This window comes from Molothrus aeneus, chromosome 8 (assembly GCF_037042795.1).
Source record: "Molothrus aeneus isolate 106 chromosome 8, BPBGC_Maene_1.0, whole genome shotgun sequence".
Classification (NCBI taxonomy): domain Eukaryota; kingdom Metazoa; phylum Chordata; class Aves; order Passeriformes; family Icteridae; genus Molothrus; species Molothrus aeneus.
Window position 1 is genome coordinate 8,380,269 of NC_089653.1, and position 15,342 is coordinate 8,395,610.

The 15,342-nt window shown below is 40.7% G+C and overlaps 1 protein-coding gene across 2 annotated transcripts in view; it reads right to left on the reverse strand.

Moving 5' to 3' along the window:
* Positions 1 to 14,732, reverse strand: part of GBF1 (golgi brefeldin A resistant guanine nucleotide exchange factor 1) — a 98,488-nt gene extending 83,756 nt beyond the window's left edge. The window contains exons 1-3 of one of the 2 annotated variants that reach the window (XM_066554650.1): positions 14,622 to 14,732; positions 9,083 to 9,188; positions 7,720 to 7,786 (exon numbers count right to left, since the gene is read on the reverse strand). In XM_066554650.1, coding sequence (XP_066410747.1) covers positions 7,720 to 7,786; positions 9,083 to 9,188; positions 14,622 to 14,629 — 181 coding nt within the window. In that variant the 5' untranslated portion in view covers positions 14,630 to 14,732. The remainder of the gene's footprint in view (positions 1 to 7,719; positions 7,787 to 9,082; positions 9,189 to 14,621) is intronic. The other variant, XM_066554651.1, reaches the window with a different exon arrangement.
* Between the last annotated feature and the right edge of the window lie 610 nt (positions 14,733 to 15,342).

Genomic DNA, 15,342 nt, shown 5'->3' on the forward strand with positions numbered 1-15,342 from the left:
ACAAATTACAAAAGCAAGATGGCAGATCACAGAATATTCTGAGTTGAAAGGGATCTACAAGAAGCATCAAGTCCAGCTCTTGAGTGAATGGCCCTGTGGACCCACAACCTTGGTGTCAGCACCGTGCTCTGACCAACTGAGCTAATATCATCTTGACTGTCCATCCAACATTTTTTAAGAACTTACCATGACAAGGTCCATAACATATTGGAAGATTAATATTTTTTCTGATTGCAAAGAAAACTTCCAAACCAAGCACAAACAAAAAAACCCTTCAGCAATAGTCTATTCTGCAACACTCAGCTAAAAAGCTAGATAGTTATCTTAAATAGAAAAAGCTCCTGCAAGTTTACTTCAAATGGGCAAGCCACCAAGTACACATCCCTCACTATCAACATTCCTTAACCAATCAATCTGCTATTTTAATAACAGTGTTCTCCATTAGTCTGCTACTTTTACACTTACCTTTTAATCCCTGCCATTCTATTTCTTTTCATCCTGACCTTTTAATTCCACACTAATCATTGAGAGAAGTAGCACTTTTTCACAGATTCCCTGCACTACTCCTGAAGAAAAGGACACTTTGCCCAATTGTATCTGCTTTCAAACCTCTCCCTCCTCACCAAACTCACATCTTGGTATAAACCATATTAGGGACCAGCCAACAACAGCCTTTTTGAAGGACAAATTGAGGTAATGATTAAGAAAAACCCTCAAGTGTTTAACAACTTTGTATACTTAATGATTCCTCTCTGTTGCTACCCTCTTAAGCTACAGACTCTTTGAGATGAGGAATACTTCAGTATGCTTCTTGGGTATGCATAATCAACACTTCTTGGCAGTCCTATTACATATTATGCAACTATATAAATATGCACCTGCACTTTCTGACACAACTTCCTGGAAGTTAATCACTTTTGGGACAATATTTTTAACAGGTTAGATGGCAATTATTGAGTGAGGAAAGAAGACAGGTAAAAGAAGGAAGGAAGAAGAGCTATATACTTAGTAAACTACTAGTAGAATTAAGCAATTTCATGTATACTTCTACTTCCAGAGGGTTTTTACTATAATGCAAATGGGCACGATTCCTTTTCACTACTCTTGACCACCAAACAAAAACATCACCATCAAAAAAAACTCAATATAAAACCTCAATGGCTGACTTAAGAGGAACCTTAGCTTTTATGCAGCATCTGGTACTGCCTGTCCACCAAATCAAACTGCAATTTATTGCCCCCTAATGTACATCCATTAAGCCATTTCCTTCATGGCTCCACTTCACACAGAAGCAGTAACTGAAGGAAATAATGGAGTGCCCAACAAGTGGGGAAGTAATTGCTCAACAAGCGTGGAACAAGAGAGAGTCAGTTGCACACCATGCACATGTGGCAGCTCTTCAGAGCCCAGCCCTGCAGTGGTAACAGAAGGCTGGTGTTACAGAACAAACCCACTGTGGGAACTCTTCCAAGCAACAGCCAGGAGTGCTTGTCCATCTAAATCCTTGGGTTCTTTAAGGATTAGGGGTCAGGAAACAATTCCTCCTAACAGCACCACCTCCTGTCTGTACCTGCCAGTCATTAGCCATGCATAGAAGGAAGACTTCAGCTCCAAGTTCTAGTGTTAATCTGTACTCAGAGAACTGTATTGAAAGGATGCTTAAGTGGTATCACAGAAGTTGTGGGGCTGAACTGCAAAAGGGACTTCAGGAGACATGCAGAAATACCCAGTGTAAAGACCACCTTACTGGCTTGGTTAGGTTTTTTTGCTCTAAATACTCTGAGATTCACTCCACTTCTTTCAATTTCATTCATTAAATTTCTTACTACTCAGAAACACAAAACAGAAGATTATCACAACAACTAAAACGTTATCAAATTAAAGATTCTAGACACAGTTTCTCCCTTTCTGTGTGTCAGTATTAGTTACAAAAATATCGCAATTACAAGTTTCTCCTCAGGAGTTTTAATTTCATTTAGTAACTTGTGTTGAAGGGCTCAATGCACAATTCAACAGAATCAATTAGAGCTCAGAGTGATACCATCCATACCTGACTCCTCACTCATTCTGCATAAATGCTGTCCTGCACACAACAGAAAAGCCATGAAAAAGGTCATGGTGCTTGTCTTGGTGGATCTTAAATCATTCTTCATCAAGGACATTCTTCCTCCTTCTTTCATACAGAAAGTAAACAAAATCTTAAGTGAAATTCTTGTGTTCATTTTGGGCTGGAGAAGCTCCCATCCCAGTTGTAGTGCAGCTACCAGTCTTAGAGCACATCACTGCTTAGAGCACATCACTCTGGGAAAATCACTTAGAAAATAAAGCACAAGGTTAGCAAGCACCTGGGAAAAGTCTGATTTATTATTTCTTCAAGAAAACACAAAGAAAATCTATGCCAAAATACAGATATCTATGCTAAAAATATCCCTGAGGAAGATTGAACGACTTCAGCCATAAGACAGTGATTTGATTAATTTGTGGCTAAAATGAGATTAAAAAGATTAATCTCACTCAGAGTATTTGGAACTACCTGCAGCTTCAAAACAAAAATACTGCACTGAAATACATTCTCTGTGCAGTTGGGAGGATGTCTGAATTCATTTAGACTAGAAACTTGCTTTTAAAATGACAATTTTTACTGTATTGTCTGAACACAGTTAGCAAAAATCAAGTCTGGATTCAACCTGCAAGCAAAGCATCAAATTTAAGTTGGCACCTTAATATTCTTATTTCCTATAATAAGAAAATATGAAGAGAAATAAATTACCACTTTTGTACACAGTGTCAGGTCATCCAATAATTAGAGCGAGGCCAAGTTAAAGCTATAGAAGAAGCCTTATTCCATGAGCTTCCTAACCTTCCTTATACCCTCTCCATTCTTCTTTAAAAATTCATAGAGAATGCCACAAAGCTAAATGTTAGCCTGAATTGCTTGGTATTCAAAAATACCAAATTAACACATATGAATACCTGTTATTAAGAAAAAAATCCTTTTATTTTTTTGAGTTATCACAAGAACAGACACAATCTATAAGATCAGTGAATGTTCTAGATCTTTGATAGGAAGCTGACATGCAACAGGAAAAAAAAAGTTTGGTTTTTTGGTTTTTTTTTTAATGGCTGATCTAGATAACATTTCTATCTTTCAATGCAAGCAATGGGAGAAATATCACAGTATGCAGTTCATCATAGTTGTTATTTGCCAGTAAATTCAGGCACTTCCAGTAGAAACTCAAGATCTAAATAATAAATAAAATATGGTATTGCTGTTACCTGCAAAGCAATAAGCATCACAGCACTTTACATATCACACATTCATATAGTCTAATTCCTACACTTCTTGATAAAAAAACCACAAACACTACTTTTTTCTAATTTCTTAACTTGAATGAACATCTCATATTCTAACCATTAGCACTTCAATAGCATTGAGAAGAGGCCACATATTTATATTTACTACCAATTTACCACTTTTTAAAACTAGATCTTTCAGAAAAAGTTCAGACATTAATCCAAAATCAGGATAAAATTCCTGTATTGTTTTATACAACTGTTAGGTTTTCCATAAAGACTGAGTTTCCAGAGCTCAGACATGAGAAAATGAGTGTGCAATCAAGTCTACATACCAGAAAACTGATGGCTACAGTAACAACTATATTAAGTCAGACACTGGGCAAAGGTTCTCCTACAGTTACAGTCATTTGACCTTTAGCCAGCTCTTAATGCCCCAGCCAACCCTCTAAAGATGGAGATTTGCAGCAGCTTCTTGTCTGAAATAAGCCATGAAAAGATTCTTCTGAACCCACTGTACAAGCATTCATTTAAAATGTCATGAATGTGCATGAAATCAGAGTGCTTCTAACAGCTTACTTTGCAGCTTCTGTTTAAATGCACTAACTCTGAACCACCAGAGGATAAAAGGACTCAAACCTTGCAGTCTGGCACTCATGGATCTAGAATATACACAAGCACCTCTTCACAGGTGTGTTTACCTAGTTTAAACCTTATTTAAATAGACTCTTGATGCACACACTTTCCACAAACAGCTGCTTCTCCCATGCAGTCATGGCTTGCACAAGGCAGTTGCAGTCAGTCATTCCTGTCCCAAAGCCATCCCACACACCAGCAGGCAGCACCTCAGGCACGGAACTCCTGGGTACTGACTCAGCTCCCTGGTCAGAGCAAAGCACAAACTCAGTAATGAGGAGAATGACTACAGAAGTATCTGCTCTTACCTCTACATCATACCAGAATGGTCTGAAGACTTCAACAGCCAGAGAAGCATTTAAAGAAACCCAATCCTCATGAAATCATGGAAAAGCAGGCTTATAATTAATTCATATTTCCAATTATTTGCAGTTATAAAACCTAAGTTGGAACCATTCATGAAAGAAACAGTCTCAGTTATCACTGGATGTTAAAAAGAAGCTTCCTTTTGGTGACCTAAATCCATAACAAAACTGACAAAATGAACAAATGTTTCAACATCCAGACATATTTTTCAGGGTACTCAGCCCACTTTAAAGAGCAGTCAAGTGGAAGCTGTGGTGACAGTGGCCCTTGATCCAATCTTGTATCAATACAGGTTTCCATCAGTTTTAAAATAACCTTTGAAAATGTAGCTATATTTCAATTTTGCATGCATGGACAAAGCTTGATAGTCATTGCTTCCATATGGTCATAACTCAGGACACTGACTTCTGCTTTTTCTAAGCACTAGAAATATGACACACACCATCAAATTTAAGCTTATTGTGGTCATCTTAGCATTGCAAGCATTCAATTATTAAATTTATCTTGGATTAACTTATGCATCACCCAAGACAACAGAACCTCTATTTCCTTTCTGTTTTTCAGGCAACTACTATCAATAGTCAAAAACATGAAAATGTAGTCCATGAAAATGTAAAAATGGCATCCAATAAACCAACTGCCAGTGGATCAGATGTGAATGCGCTGCTTATTTTCAAATTATTAAACTCTTTTTATAAATCTACAAAAAATTCCCACATAAATTAAGTTTATCAGAATTTTAAAGAGAAACTTGAAAATATTCAGGTTCAAGGCCTTTAGCTAGGTATGCTGAACTGTAGAAGTGAAGTTTCTCTTACCATAATCATGGGACTGTTTGTGCAACACAGCTTCTCTACATGCTTCCTCCAAGAGCACAGGTAGAGGTTACAACAGGATGGGATACCACACTTAGCTGCAGGCAGCTTTCCAGCATGTAATTTAGTTACTCTTGAGAAGCAATACTTTGAAACAGGAATCTTTAGCTGCTGGGGGCATACAGCGCATCTTTATACCCTTGACCAGGGTATTTCAGCATCACAGTCATGACAGAGTTAATACCCACTAGCTCAGAGGAGAACAAAAGGTACTCCACTGCAACATGCCTAACATTTACATTGCCTCTCTTTGCTCATTAAACAGGTTTTGGTTAAATAATGAACAAACTGTATTACAGACTCCGATGAGAATTCCAAAATTATAAATCAACTGGTAAAGCCCAGAGGAGAATGAAGGGAGTGGGAGGGAAGGAAGGATAATATTGACTAATATAAAGGGCGCAGCTTGACAGTGGATATTCCTGCCACACCTGATCAAACATGCTCCATGGGGGAGGGGAAGGGAGGGAGAGAGCAAGAGGGGAGATGGGACAAGGCAGCCTGAAATTTGCATCCGGAACAGATTAAAATGGGTTCTTGGGGGATTGAGAAAATACATAATATATATTACTATAAATGCAAAATTGTACTAAAAGCTAACTCAAATGTCAAAGATTACAGCTTGAATAAATTTAAATATAAAAGCAATGTGTTTCCATGAGCTAATGAAAGAGACATGAAAGGAAGGTCTAGGGGAAAAAAAAAAATCACCAAAAACCCCCTGTGCTGGGGACTGGACTTTTGATTGCCTGGCAGATGATGCAGGATACTCTGCATCATTCAAAGTATTGCTTGGGAACAAGTCCATGTCTAAAATGGAAAAAAGATGGAGCACAGCAATGATGTCCTATCTCAAGACACTAGTCAGTAAATACCAGTCACTGCAGCTGAAATCACCTGTAAAAAGAATCCCATGTAGTCCAACCAACATGCTGTCATCCCCATATACAAGCAATTATTATCTCAGCAGGAACAACACTTACCTGATGACTAATACAAAGGGAGTCTCCGAATCTCTCAGTACATTAAACTTTGCTTTCTCTAACATAAGCAGATAGTGAACTTGGATTTTTTCCCCAACAAGTCAACAGTACATTGTACCTAGCTGCTCTAGATAAATGGCCAGTCCCTGACATTTACTTACACTGCATTTATTTGAGCATCCTGACAGTCCCTGCTCTTGTTGATGAGAAGAGGTATTTGCAATAATGGCAAAGAACTTCAGAAAGCTTATTAAAAAAAAAACTTCATCTCATAGAAGGAAGAAATGTAAAATTTCTTCCCAATACACTTTTGGTGACTGCACATATATCTTACAGAAAGTGAGTGAGCTTACAAAAAACCCCCATAAATCCAGACTGCCATGTAGTCCAGGTACAAGCATAACATCCAGAACAAAGACACTATCCAGAAATGCAAGCTGTTCAGGAGTTCCCTAAGATGTCACGATCTAACAGAAAAATCCTGCTCACAACCACAGAAAGTTAACCTGGCAGAGAAAAGCAAAGCATTACACTTACAGGCAGACATGTAAGAGGAAGGAATAAAGGCTTAGAACTGGCACGTGTCCTCAACACCTCTTGTCACCATCACCTGGAAGCAGCACTACAGTGCTTCCAGAGAACACACTTTTTATGGCATTCCAGACTCAGTACTGATGCAAGAACCAGCATGCTTCACAGCTACAAATGCAAAAGGTTCATCTCAAACTAAGGTTGAGTGCAGTTCTGAGCAGTCACTGTAATAAAGGGAGCAGAAATGAAATTTACTTTCAAATACTACAATCAGTAAGAAAAATCCTGGGAAGAACATGCAGAATGCCATATGGCATTTAAGATTAGCTTCACCTCCAGACTCTCAACATATACTTGGGTTACACTTAAACAATCACTCCTGAAACTACAAAACCAGAAAATGTTGGGGGAAGGGGAGAACGATGGGTTGTGAGAAAAACAATGCTCAGAATACACACCACAGCCTTGTGTACTACTTCTCTAATCAATACAGATTTCCAGTGCAGGTGATCACAATTTTTTTCAGTGCAGGTGATCACAAAGTCTTTCACTTGAAATCCAAGAGACAGAAACAGAGGTCTGTGGTTTACTTATTACGTGATGAAAGCTAACAAACCAAAGAATGTGAGGAAAAAACAAAAAGAAACCACTTTCTAAGCAGATTTTTCCATCACTCACAGATCAGAAGGCATAAATAAACCACAAAAAAGCTATGCATGATAATACATCACATTTCATATACTACTACAAGCTTCAGTATATCAAAGAAACGTGCATCTTTATAAAAATGTGTGTGCATACACACACACACACACAAAAAAATTATATATATCCCTACAGACAGTGGCAGCAGTGGTATTTCTGTGCTAGTTTACATTGATATTATTTGCCCAAAAGTATGTGCATGTTTCCTCTTTTCTTGTTCTTCAATAAATGACTTCTGGATAGTAAATAAGACAAATAAATACACCTGTACATTTACTTACCTATACCCTAGCAGGTGCACATACCTGATAATTTCTGCAGAAGCTTACCTGTTATATTATTCAGCACTTCTTTTAGGTGGCTAAAGCTATGCAGCAGGGGATCCCTTTCTTCATCCTATAGGTTATACATAGGAAGCAAGTAATTAAGGAGGCAAACATATTCCTGAAGACAAATCTTAATAATGGGTCTGTTTAAGACCTCACCATCACATTCACAGAAGTGCTGTGGTTTGAGTTTATCACTGTCAGCATGTTTACACCATCAAATCCAAAAGCAGCATTTTTATTTTCCTGCCAGTGCTCCCCAATATCACACAGCTGAAATGTCAAAGCATAGGTCCAACACTGAGCATTCTGCTTTGGTTTTATTGTCCTTACAAGTATTTCTAATCAGCCTTCCGCTATTCAATAAATTTCACTGCAAATCTAACTCATATCATATTGAAATGGCTCATCTGGATTTGCTATAATGTTAATCTATGCAGATTGTAATGGGAGCAGAAATACAATGACATTTTATGCCATTAAAATAAGTTGAAGAAAGAATCACAGTGCAATATTTATATGAATTAGCTGCATCCTTTAGCCTTAGTCTATCTTTATGACATTAAACTAAGGAGGAGCAGCAGTTTCTCCAAGCTGAGTGCAGCCGCACCCACACCTTGAGGAGAGGCCGTGAGCTCTGATGAAGAAATGCTTGTTAGAAAGAAAAAGGGCCCTGCCCTTTGACAAACTGAAACCACTTCTGCTGGATGACAGCCATCTCCACTCATGTGACATTCCGAAGTGCACCACATCCACACATTAACATTGTGGCAGCCAAAAACCCACCAAAGCATGATTACACTTGGAAACACTTTGTTTAGGATTTTTACCAAAGCAGGTTTGAAACTATGGATAGGTTTTAGCCAGGAATATAAACAGCAGCAACAAAACAGAGCTGAAAACAGATACAATGCCATATGAAAAATTTTAAAATACTCTATATATAATTACTTCCCCAATTTTTATTTCATGTCTTTTTTGATGAAGACTGTCTTCCCCAAGAAGGTACAAAAGATACATAAAAACACTGTGTTAAATAAAATAACACCATATATGGAAATTCCCTGACACCCCCGGTGATAAAAGTCTAAATGAGACTATTCCCACATAGAATACAATGTGGGGTTTTTATATTTACATAAGATAGGATAAGAAGGTAGAAGACAAGTAGCTTTGTAGCTTTTGCAATCACTGTCACAAGATGCCCAAAACAATGTAAACAATGCAGAAAGTTATTCCAACTTTACTTACAAAAGTACTTTAACAAATGCTACAAAAAACTGAGGTACTTTTCCAACGCCAGCTGGTTTCTGTGATAGGTGTTTCTACCTGCTGCTACAGATGGCAACAATTCAAGGTAACTTACCAGATGTGTGTGAGTGCTCCATCGGGCATTACGCTTTATGGCTCCCACCACTGCATTGATTTCACCTTGTACAATGTAAATATTCTTATCCACCATCCTGACAATTCTGAAAATAAAGGTAATTCAAATTAATCTCTAGCCTCTTAGAGTAATTGTCTTCCTCAGATTAAACAAAGTTGACTCCAACCAAGAGAAGGCCTGCAGTGATGCAAGAAACTCTTTCAAATTTGTTTTGTGCATGCACAAAATACAAGTTAGTACATGTAACAAATACAAGTTCTTCACCAAAAGAAAACACTTTTCCATAGCATGTTTTCAAAATCATGAGAGCAGAGAGTTAGTTCTAACAGCATCTTTGTAATGCAAGAGATCACTCTGCCAAGGCGCATTCCTAATTTTTTTTCCAGTCTATGTGAGTTGACAGAAAGATAAAGTGTTGGGGTACCAGGACAGACATCCATGGCAATGCCATAACACATGCATCTCCAGCACTTATGCAAATTCCTGCAGCCCTACATGGAACACAAAGCTAACCTTGTACTCTCTTAAATAAGCATCAGTGGGATGAATAAGCTGGCCAGAGCAAACCTATTTGGGACTTAAAACATTGACGAAATAAAGTAATTTGTAACAGATGTTGATTTCACACTTGCTTCACAAAACAAAGCTTTCAAGAAAGCAGAAAAGTAAAAAAGATGTGAGTAAAACCCCACAAAGAAATGAGCAAAACTGGAGACAAAACTGGATGGAACACAGGGAGAAAAATGAGAAAGCTAAAGGCAGGCACCTACTCTCCTGTAGTCTGAGGTCAAATAGGGAAAATACTTAAACTGATGCATCCAGAAAGAGGCAGAAGGGGGGGAAAGAAATTAAAAGCAAGAAGATTTCTGACAGTCTGAGAAAAAGAAGAGTGAACTTCTATGGGACTGCTCTCTTTATAGTAGCTGTAGCTCAGTACAGTCAAGCATCAAGACGCAAGAATGAAGGGGAATGAACAGACACAAATGTTTATAAATAAAAACAGGACTTATAAAGAGGCCAAAGAGTCAGATGATACCATGTCTGTAAATGAGAAGGATTTAGTGATATGGTAGCCAAATAATGAGACTTTTTCAGGAAAAAGAATGAAAGGAAAATGAGGACTCCAGCTTGAAATCACAACAGGTCATCCACAGGGAAGCAAAAGATTGGAAAGAGGTGAAAGACTGATCATAACACTTCAAACCTGACAGGCTCATTTAAAGGACTCAGCTGGGAAGGGGAGGCAGGGCTAATAAAGCACAGAGAATATGAGAAGGACTTTTGCCCATGTAACAAAAGCAAAGCTGGAAAGAAATGGTTTTGGTGGATTACACGGGACCTCAGAAAGATCACCACAGAAATTTCAGAATATTCATCCTGGATCTGTCAGGCTTCATGTTAATTAGCATGTCTGAATTATCAACAATGCTTCAAATACACAAACATCCGCTGAATGAAAGAGACTAATCTGCTTCAGGACTCCATAAATAATGGAAAGAAAGCAAAGTTTTATAAAAAGGTATCTCATCAAGGGACAGCATCAGATTTGTTGCTTCATTTTTTTCAGGTGTTTGCAATAGAATGCTCTTATAGCAAAACTGTTTATTTCATTAAATGAATTATACATAATGGCACTCCCAGGTGTAAGACAATAATTTAAGGGCAAAGACAAAAGTATTTTGTAAGAACAGTCATGACGGACAAATAGCGTTTCCAAGTAATTTGCTTGTGCCCTGAAGAACAAAGGCTTATATCCTTACTCCACAATATATAACAGAACCACCAATACACTTCCTACTCATGTGGCTAATGCTTGAGAGATGTTCCCATCCTCAACAGTAAATTATTCCATACATTATTCAGATGATTGCATTGAAATACCATTGATCACAATGTTTCTATTTCACTTTATTGTCGTTGTTTTAGTACAAGGCATGAATGGGAGATTTCTCCTTCATGTAGAATTCCTTGCTTCTTTATTTTTTCTTTCAGTAATTCCATTATTTTCTGTATTTCTACATCAGCAGTTTCAGGGCTCAAATTCTAGTCCAGGGAAGTATTTCTGAGGAAATACTCTATCCACTGTTATTTGTCAAACCTAAGTTTTTCTGTTCACTGTTTCAAAACAGTATTGAACATGTAAAGCGTGTAGCAACATTCCAGGCATTTAGCAAACTGACATGGAAACATTATTGCAGAAATCATGTAAATATCAGACAGACATACTACAAACCTTGCACATTTATAGATACTCAATAGTTCTGACAGTATTTAAAGTGAAGACAAAGCTTAAATGCTGTTCTACATACTACTGAATCTGCTTGTAAGACTTCTATTTCTTCTCCTCTGTTTTTAACATAAAATAATTAAATAAAAAGTTGGTTAAAACTCTGTCTCTCCTGAATGTAGAAGACTTAAAATTCCCAGCTAACTGTAAGTGGCAAAATATGAAGAAAATAGACAAAAACCTCCAACACACACCTTTTCCTTTTCACCTGTTCCTAGCAAAAACTCTGTGTTACTTGGCAGGACACTCCCGACATATGAAAACCCTGCAAAACTCAGGGCAGTATTTCATTGCTAACTGAGAAGACTCAATGAAAATGCACTCCTTTCCTCACTGCAGATTCTATTAAATATAACTTTATTCAAAACTACAAAAATTCACTTTATGCACACCAACAAACTCATTTCACCAGTGAAACTGAAACAACCTATCATGCTGCAGATGCAAATTCCCACTCAGGCTCTGAACATCAAACATTGAGCTCACTTCCCCACCAACACTGGGTGGAGATGGAGGGAAATACTGCTTTATATTTAAGCTTGTAGCTAATCAAGCAGTAGCATTCCAAAGTAAACCAAAAAGCCAATGGAGCTTTGCAACTTCATGTTGGAGAAGAAAACAGAAAAGAACTACAAAGTGAGGAGGAAAGACAGACAACTATTTTCAGAGAGATGCACCTTGTAAGATAAGCCCACCAAAAGAATCACCTATCCATGTAAAAACTGAAATTTGGAATTTTATTTCAAGTGATGGATACAGCTTCACTAAACTCCAAACTTCCCAAAGGCTACCCCTTTTAAATTATTAGATAATTTCTGTATGTATTCCTTCAACTGTAGCATCACCACAAGGAACAACTGATCACACTTTAGAGCTCAGTATAGATGTCCTGAATCAAAAGAAGTTTTAAGATTTAAATGAATGCTGTGAAGCAGCAGAGAAAAAAACTTACACAATTTACCAGACCAGCACTGAATGATCAGCTGGGTTTACAGAAGCATGGTGGGAGTCAAGCAAAACCACCAGACATTTGTTCAACTTAGAGAAGAAAAAATGTTAACATGAATTCAGGCTTAATGTTATAAAGCTATGGTCTGAAAAATGGGGTATTGTAAAAGAGTTGAACAGGTTAACAGAACTAATACTGAAGATCGTCAACGAATTTGAAACAACCTCCCTAGCAAAGGTATGTTTCAATACCTCCTGATCTCAAACCAAGAATAAATGCCTTTCTTGCAAGCAATCAAGCACAAAAATATAGCGGATTCAATACAGAAACAAATGGGTTCAGTTCTGTGGTGTTAAGTTAGGGAAAAGGAAAAAAAACAAAGAAAGGTACCTACTAAATTTCAAATGCTTTTTAGCTCCTTAGTCCTTCAGCTAGTTAAACTGAAAGGTTATATAAACTCCTGTTTCTTAGTCAAGACAGATTCATACATCTGCTTAAGACTGCAGATTAGTCCTCAGATATGCTCCTGCACAGAAATTCAACAGACAGCACAGTGAAAATGAGAGCTTCAAACCAAGACAACAAGGTGCCCAGTCCACTACAAGAAGGGGGCTGCTACCTTTCACAGCCTCACTGACAACAGCACTGAGAACACTAAGTGGGAAAAGGTCGATGCCTAATCATGTCATGAAAGAACAAAAGCTCATATTCATAACATTGTCAAAACCTTCAACAGTGCTCTATGGATAATAATTATCACTATTCTGAGACTTCTGAAATAGCATCACATGTAGAATCTTCATATAAAAACATTGACAAGATTTACACCTGCTAATGTTATTTCACACATGCACTGAACATTCCATTTCTCAACCTCGGAATGTCTTACCCCTACACATCCCAATAGATAGGAAGCCAAATTATTCCTAATATTACCACTCCCTCTTCTGCAGCAAAATGTCTGCAATTCTTCTGCAAACAAGCAAGAGTTAGCATCAGAAGCAACAAGGTCTGACAGACTTTCATCAAGTCATTTCTTCCTATCATTAACTTTAGCCTTCAGCCATGCACCTGATTTAAACCCAGTGGCACTACTCCAATAAACAGCAGTAGTGAAAAACAATATAACCACAACATAGAAAGGTAGTATTTCAAAGTAAGCTTCTGTTGACCCAAATTTTTACTGTTTATGACAATGCAGGAATAATCCAGATAGCTTCTGACCTAGATTTGCCCACCAGAGTCCTGATACAATACACTGCTACTAAAACAGAACACGCAACCTTGAATCACAAACAACTCCTGGCAATCTCACAGCCAGCTAGGCTTCCCAGAAGCCCAAGTGGCAATCAGAAAGCTCCTTTTCTTCCTCCTAAACTTCACATGGAAGGTATATGAACATCTACACAGAAATTTAACTTGCTTGGGTTTTTCGAGTAGTAACTGTTCTGCAAAAAGCATCAGAAGCAGCAAAAGTTCAAAGAAGTCAGGATGTTTCTCCAAAGGCTAGCTCCTAATGCCTGGACAAAAGTGAGATAAAGCAAAAATTTGTAAGTATGGAAAGGAACTGTGCAGTCCTGGGCATTTAAGAATGCCCTTTAAAAGATAAGCAGCAGCAGCATGGTAGCAGTGGCACATCAGAAAGGAAGACAGGGACAAGCTTCCCTATAAGCCTCCACATTCAGCTGCAACAGTGAGATTGGGCCTGGGAATCAAGTAGAGAAAGGCGAGTCGCATTTACCTGTCAAAACTGCATAGTAAAAATGAAACCTAAGGTTATTATGGTGAGGGAGATTTTCTTTTTTCCAATTATTTCATACTGTTGAAACTATGAAACATGCCACCAGATGAACTCATAAGACAGACGCTAAGCGGGCTCTGAGCTTTCCCCCGCCACAGCCATGAGCTGGCCATACGCCAGGAAGAGCCTGCCGACACCAATCGCAGGCAGCAAGCCCCCGTGGGCACGGGGAGCGGATGGTGTGCAGGTGCAGCGCCCATCCCGCAGCTCGCTCCGGCCCCGGCCCCGCTGTTCCCCGCAGCCCGCGGCGGCCGTTGCCAGGCGGGCCCGCGCGCCCCCGCCCCGTGGGCACCGCCACGCGTGTCAGCCCCGGCCGGCCGGAGGGGCGGCCGCCGCCCCGACCCGCGCCCGGCCCCCGGGGCTGCCGCGGTCCCGTCCCCGCCCCCCGCCGGTCCCGCAAGGTTCCCCCGCCGCCGCTTCCCTCCCGCCCGCCCCCACGTCGCGACAGTATCGCGACAGGCGGTCGCTGCCCGGCACTGACCCCCGCATCCAAAATGGCGGCGCCTGCTCCCCGCGACGGCGGCCGCTTCACATAACCGGGCGGGCGGCACCGCGGGCGGGAGGGCTCGGCCCGCCCCCTGTCCGCCCCTCCCTGCCGGCGGCGGCGGAGGCGAGGCCGCGGAGCGCGGGGTCCGCGGGGCACGGGCACGGACACGGACACCGGCCCCGCTCCCTCGCACTGACGTGGAAACCGGCGCACCGTGACCCGCTGCCTGGTTACTGCGCAGACGGACAGCCCGGACAGCCAACCCGCGCATGATGCGCCGCGCAGCTCCCCGCGACGCCCAATGGGAACACGGCTTGCGACCGGAGGAGGCGGGCCCTACGGTGACAGCGGTGGGCAGCCAATGAGAGGCGAGAGGGTAGAACCAGCATACCCGCTGGCCAATCGCGACGCGGTGCGGCGCCGCAGCCGCGCCTGAGCGGGCGCAGGCCGGGAGGCTGGGCGGAAGCCGGCGGGAGCGCTGCCCTCGCAAAGCATTGTGGGCCAGGCCGCCCGCGGCGTGTGGGAGCCGGGGCGGCCCCGAGCGGAGGGCGTGAGGGTGTGAGGGAGTGGGTGACGGCGCCGGGGCTGCACAGCCCGCGGAGGGCAGCAGCGCCCTTCCGCCGTGCTTCGCCAGTATTCTCAGCTTGTTCCACAGCCTCTTGCAGCTGGTACCCAGGCACGGCAGCGCCCAGAGGAGCGCACGCCGCCTGTCCTT